General features: G+C 40.2%; 1 protein-coding gene across 1 annotated transcript; it reads right to left on the bottom strand.

Annotated features, from left to right (window-relative positions):
- On the bottom strand, positions 1-3,284 carry LOC139739390 (ZP domain-containing protein-like). Its single transcript, XM_071650011.1, has 5 exons — positions 3,129-3,284; positions 2,038-2,432; positions 1,597-1,693; positions 903-1,116; positions 1-185 (listed from the first exon to the last, which is right to left on the bottom strand). Exons 1-5 carry the CDS (start codon positions 3,282-3,284, stop codon positions 1-3), a joined length of 1,047 nt encoding a protein of 348 aa, XP_071506112.1.
- Between the last annotated feature and the right edge of the window lie 3,025 nt (positions 3,285-6,309).

Raw genomic sequence — 6,309 nt, 5'->3', positions numbered from 1 at the left:
TTAACATTTATGTTTGACGTCACGGTCCTCCAGAAGAAGTACTTCCGAGGAGTCTTTGCTGCGTCGAGGAGCAAGCAGAGGCGCCATCTTGTGTAGAACCACTGCAAAAGCAGCGAGCAGGATGAGGACAGTTGTTGCCAGGGCAACCGAAACCAACATCCACGGGTTGATGCGAAGAGAGGTCTCTGAGATAAAAGCAAAGCAAGCATGACGGACAATGACGGGCAATACTGATCATCTTGCTTTATTCATTTGCTGGTGTTACTTTGAAACTGTAGATTTGTGAAAAACATTGATGCGAAAACTTATTTAAGTTTCTTTGGATTCAGTTTTGGTTTACGAATTAATGAATGTTTGAATTAAGTCTGAAATATGGATTGCACTGATACTAGCACCCTCTTTTGCTCTTTTTATTCTCTTTCTCATTTCAGAGTTTCGTTATCTGTGTTCCATTATGTACATACAAAGTGAAAGGAGGTATGGCATCCTTTTTTTCACATATTTAAAATCTGCAGATGTGGTCGGTAATCTGGATTGTCATGTTTGAATAATGCCTCAATGTGAAATGTTCCTAAGCTTTCCATCAAAGAAATATAAAATGTCAATTTCATTAGTGTTAGTAGTCATGAGGTGGCTTTAATTTAGCAGTGCCGATGTCATGTATATTACGGTGTCCATACTGTCAAGCTAAGACTTTGCGTGACAGTACGGACACCGTAATATACATGACATCAGCACTGTTAAATTAAAGCCACCACATGACTCCTAACATTAATGAAATTCACACATTATTTTTATCATTGTCAAGCTTTGCATGACACTGATAAGATTATACAGCAAAAGTTTACCACAGTACCCGTATTTGAAAACAGAAACGAAAATGATACCACTATTCAGCATACCATTTGGAATTGGACGTCTGTGCTTGTCTTGTTCCCTTGGGCTACGTCTCAGTCTCACTGGTCCCTGTGTGACTCTCTTCTTGGCCAATCTGGGAGAGTGGATAATGTCACGTCTGTCGCGGTTCTGCAACGCTTTGAAACACTCGGGTTTGCACTCGGATGGCTCTTCCTCGCCGACGGCTGCGCACACCAGCAAGTCACAGTGGATGTACACCTGTGGATGGAGATATTTTATAAGGCATACGAGTTCTTGGCCGTCCTTGAAATAAATGTCACTGAACCTGAACCTGAACCTTTACACAAATATATTTATTCCATGTGTTATGTTCACACTTACGTTGGTTTTGAACAAAGGTGGTAGATGGAATATGGAGGAATATCGCAAGCCAACTATGCAGACTGGAACAGTATTATGCAGATGTAGTAGCAAATGCATCTTCATAGCAGCAGCACGACAACAGGGACAACCATCACCATCATCACAGCAGAACATCAGCAGCATAACAACGTTAGTCGTAACTATAACAAGTAAAACAACTATACAACAACAACATCCGGAAAAAGCAACGCAAACCTATGAACTTAAAATGTTAGATTAGTTTGCCCCCATTACATCTAGTTTGTCCCTTACATGTATGTCAAGTGTTCGTTGATAATTAAACGTTTTGTTTTTGTGGGGTTCTTTTGTCCTCACCCTGTTACCAAGTCCAACAAATCTGAACGCGCTCATCGTCACGCCGACAAAGTTGAGCTCGTCAGGCCACATGCTCACTGTGGAATCCACGGCACACCTGAGGTAATTATGAAAAAAAGAAAAAAAAAGTAGCTTTGGAGTAAAGAAAATATCCACGAATCCAAGAAAAATGTGTTACCCACAAGGCATGAATCATCATTAGTTCGAGTGTAAAACAAGTAAGTATTTGAAGCATTGAATTGCCTCTTAACTTTCAAAGTTTGTTAAGAGTTCCTCTCAGAGACACCCTTTAAGGTCGTTAATTATCAATACGGACACATTTTGCCAACCTGTACATACATGTAAAAGCTGGAATGATAACCTTTCTCTCAACACGTCTCGACAGAACATCATTATCATTTATCTGCCATTAGCAAGCACAACGCTTGAATTCATATTCACCCTTGTTGGATAATGGGGTATTTCTCGTCCTCGTATGAAGTAGATGGTGTCGCCACACAACTTCCAATACTGAGGTCCAGAGTGCCATCTTGGGAGGGGACAGAGGCACCGAAATATAGATCCTCATTAAGCTCTAAATCTATGGGATAATCCGTTTCGGCGTATTTTTCCATGAACCCTCCGTCCCTATAAAAGTCCAGCGAGAAGGCGTACATCCCAGCAGAGGACTGGTTCGAAGAAAGCCTGTAGTTGGATATCTGGTAGGAGCGCAGCCCGACGCGAGCCGAGCGGTTGTAGGAGCACTGAAAGGGTATGTATACCTCGGCCAAGCGAGTTACAAGATGCGATTTCTTCTCTACCACCACATTGCCGTATACTTCAACATTGTCTTCTTCCTGAAATTACAGGGATTAATAAGAGTGATAAGTGGTAATCAAATACCTCGTCTGTGGTATGGGCCATTTTCTCTGTTTAATGCAGTTATTTCTCCATTCAAATCTGGAAGGAGGTGCATTGCATCATTGCAGATGGCAATCACGATGATAAGTTGAACTAGTATGTTTTTTGATTCTTGTAAACAAATGACGTGTATCTAAATTTCATTTGGAAATGTAATAGTTACATTGTACTTAATTTGTTTATATGAATTTGTCATATCATATGCTTTGGCCGGAAATGAAATAAAAATGAAAATGAAATTGTAACGCGTTATGATTTAAAGTTAATATATAAAGTTATACGTACAAAGTTCAGAAGAATTGCCAGTGACTGAAGGAGGTGCCAGAGGAAGAAAAATAACATAATCTGAAACCATTACTGACATTCTTATACATCAAGACTTATACACTCTACTATTGCATCAAATTCGTATCTGATAACCAACTGGACAAAGGAAACACGCTTCTCTTCATTGGGAATCGAAAGAAGGATTAAGGTGATGCTGGCATCCAAGATCCATAGTGGTACTTCAAACATGTCGTCTCAAAACTTTTTTATTTCTTAATTACACCTCTCAAGAATAACAGACTAAAATTCCATCAATACGAGCAATGCAGTTTTGCTAATGGCTGTGAAAGGAGTAACTACCGTACCGAGATTGTGTTGTTGCAGTCCGTCAAGTTGGTTGCCACGGTGATGAACAAATTGTCCTCGGATATTTCACCAACACACGTCTCGTCACCCAGGAGATGAAGATCGTCACCTTGGATGACTCCACCAGCCAGAGCAATGGGGATCCTTACAACCATGCTGTGGTCATCGCACGTGAGGGTGATTCCGTCCGCTTGGAGATCAGGACAAAGAGATCGGTTAAACAACTTACACCGAAAGCTTCGATTATGATCTTATTTGCCCATCCCTACCGGAAAGAACACAGTGTCACACAGTATGAGAAATATAGAGTGAACGTCATGTGAACACAATGAGAACACCTTGTGAACACATTGTGAAATCTCTTCACACTGTTAGCAGGTTAGATTTGAGCTGTAACAATTTGAACACATTATGAATTATTATAAAATGGGTTCAAGAATGTAGCCAATTGGAAGCGCTGAAATGAGTCACGTGTGCGTGCATTAATTTCTCACTAACATGCTCGGCCTGACGTCACAATATTTACACTAGCAGTGCGCACTCAATCAGTTGTTACAAGTGCGTCGCGCGGTATATACGCGCTGTCAATCCTGTAAACAACTTCTAGTTCGGGCTGCCGGCCGGTCCTTCTTGTGTGCATAACATGTGTGGCGTACGTATACTCTTATACGTACAGTACTTATATTATGTGCGGGATTTCCGAGTGCGACGTGCGTAAATGTTTGGGACGAACATCGACGAGTGCTACATGTAGCTGACTGGTATTGACCCACAAAGGAACGTGAAAAATGCTAATAGTTTTCGACCCATGTTATAAAACAAATGATGCACAGGATTATTTATGGCGTTAGTGGAGATGCAGCTCACTCTCGGGTATTTACAATGTAGTGCATGTTTCACAATTTTAGATAACTCGAATGCGCTACATCTCCACTAACGCACTCTATCCTGTGCATCATTTGTATATCAATTCACAGTGTTACACAAAACATTACCATGTGAATCCTATGTGAAAACCAAACCACAGTGTGAAATCATCTCGAGCGTTTTCACACAGTCGACAATTGTGATCACACTGTGAACACACTGTGGGAATATTGTTCTTTCCAGTAGGGATGGCAGCCTATTTATTGTTACCAGTCGACCTTCCTGACGGCCCTGCCATTATTTGCTCCGATTCTTACACCTCGATCAGAGGGGGGACATAGTGAGCGAAACATTTGGTTTATGAATTCGAAGGTAGGATATCCTGAACATTCATGATAGCAATCATATTTGTTAAAGGACAAGTTCACCTTCATAAACATAAGGATTGAGAGAATGTAGCAATATTAGTAGAACACGTCATTGAAAGTTTGAGGAAAATCAGACAATCCGTTCAAAAGTTATGAATTTTTGAAGTTTTTGTGCAGTACCCGCTGGATGAGAAGACTACTGCAGTGTATGAATAACTTAGATGTCACATGCGTACAACAATATAAGGAAAATATAAAGAGAATTTCACAAAATTCCATCTTTTGAAAAAAGTACACATTCCCCTGACTCGTTACCGACAAATGTTATGGGTAATATTATTCCCCCTGCCTTTAGAAAAGGCAAGTCAAGTGCACTTTTATTATGCCAAAAAAAGTGAAAATATGTTGAATTTTCTTTTACATTTTCTTTATACTGTTGTACGCATATGACTCACAAGCTGTAGTAGTCTCCTCATCCAGCGGTTCCAACACAAAAATTTAAAAAAATTCATAACTTTTGCATCGATTGTGCAATTTTCCTCAAACTTTCACTGATGTGTTCTACTAATATTGTTGCATTTTCTCAATCCTTATGTTTATGAAGGTGAACTTGTCCTTTAATAGCAACTCACCATCACTCCTGGAGCCCCTGTTATCAGGTTCCCACCACATTACAATGATTTGATACGAAAGTTGTAATCATTCTCTTTCTTCTTCAGTCTAGTTCCAAAAAGGGGATATCTAGTGATTATTTGTGTGTAGGTCCACTGCAGACTTTCCAGGAGGTAACATCTTGCACCTGGCAGTGACTGATCTAATCTGCAAGTATGATTGCCGTCGCCATCACTGTTTCATGACAGCGTGTGTAATTTCGCAATCTCTAAAACAATTTCGCACTTCACCATTAGTGTCCAATTGTCAAGAAACTATATGATCCTTTTCAGTCTACTCCAAAAGAGCTGGCAACTAAGAAATGAAGCTCCTTTGTCAGAAGACACTACTGCCAGGCTGGGACTCGAACCTCACACGTGTGCATAAGCCCATCGTCTAAGCCACAAAAGCTCCTGCTTATCCATCAGAAAACATCACAGAAGGAACGAGCCTTAAAACCAATCTAGAAACGCTCTTACTTGGCTTCTTTGAAGAGGTTGTTACGATGGGCGTTGTCCCTCTTCCATCGGTCGTGGTATTTTGAGGTGATGTTTGGCTTGAAGGGGTTGTTACCATGGGCTTTGTCCCTCTTCTACTGGTTGTGGTATCATTAGGTGATGTTTGACTTGAAGGAGTTGTTACCATGGGCGTTGTCCCTCTTCCGCTGGTCGTGGTATTTTGAGGTGATGTTTGGCTCTCCCTAGTACCTATGTGAGAAAATACATTTTTAAACGTTTTGTCGTTGGTCTTGTCCGATGTAAACACGATTACAGTTCATTATACGGAAGGTTCGTGATTACGAACGTGCCGAAGATTTCTATGTCCGACAATTAAAAAGAAAATACTTGCGAAGATTCTACAGTCCGAAAATGAAATAAGGTTTGCCAGTCGAACTCTATTTTCATTTTCGGACCAACAAATATCTAGCTATATACGGAATTTGAGTGTTTCGAAATGACGAACTGTAGAAGGAACTAACCTCCCTTATATGTAATAACATTGCTCTGGGGTAAGCTGCACTGTTGGGAAAATACGTTTGGTGTACTTGATTTCTGGGATATTCAAAAGGCATTAGGAAGATCCCAATGTCAGACATTATTCAACTTTACTTTCTACCGAGTTGTACTCTGATGTTAAAACGCAAGCACAAATACATCGACTTACAAAATAGTGAGGTTTATGCGGCCACCGTAATATCTATGTTAATAAATATCAGCATGCTAATAAAGCTATCGCTGATTAGTTTATTTTATCGACACTTTTTTTCTTTGGTTTTCTAAATCAATATTGCATG

This window comes from Diadema antillarum, unplaced genomic scaffold (assembly GCF_040938485.1).
Source record: "Diadema antillarum isolate AM-2024a unplaced genomic scaffold, OU_Dant_1.0 seq00000798_RagTag, whole genome shotgun sequence".
In the NCBI taxonomy this organism is placed as follows: domain Eukaryota; kingdom Metazoa; phylum Echinodermata; class Echinoidea; order Diadematoida; family Diadematidae; genus Diadema; species Diadema antillarum.
Note: the sequence above shows the minus strand (reverse complement) of the source record. Positions and strands in the feature narration are given on the sequence as shown.

Bases quoted from the DNA above. Each gene is read 5' to 3' on its own strand.
- LOC139739390 (XM_071650011.1), bottom strand. From the start codon at position 3,284: ATGGTTGTAAGGATCCCCATTGCTCTGGCTGGTGGAGTCATCCAAGGT. The intron at 1,117-1,596 runs GTGAGGACAAAA...CTCCATCCACAG, and splicing joins TTGTTGGACTTGGTAACAGG to GTGTACATCCACTGTGACTT. The intron at 186-902 runs GTATGCTGAATA...CTTTTATCTCAG, and splicing joins CAGACGTCCAATTCCAAATG to AGACCTCTCTTCGCATCAAC.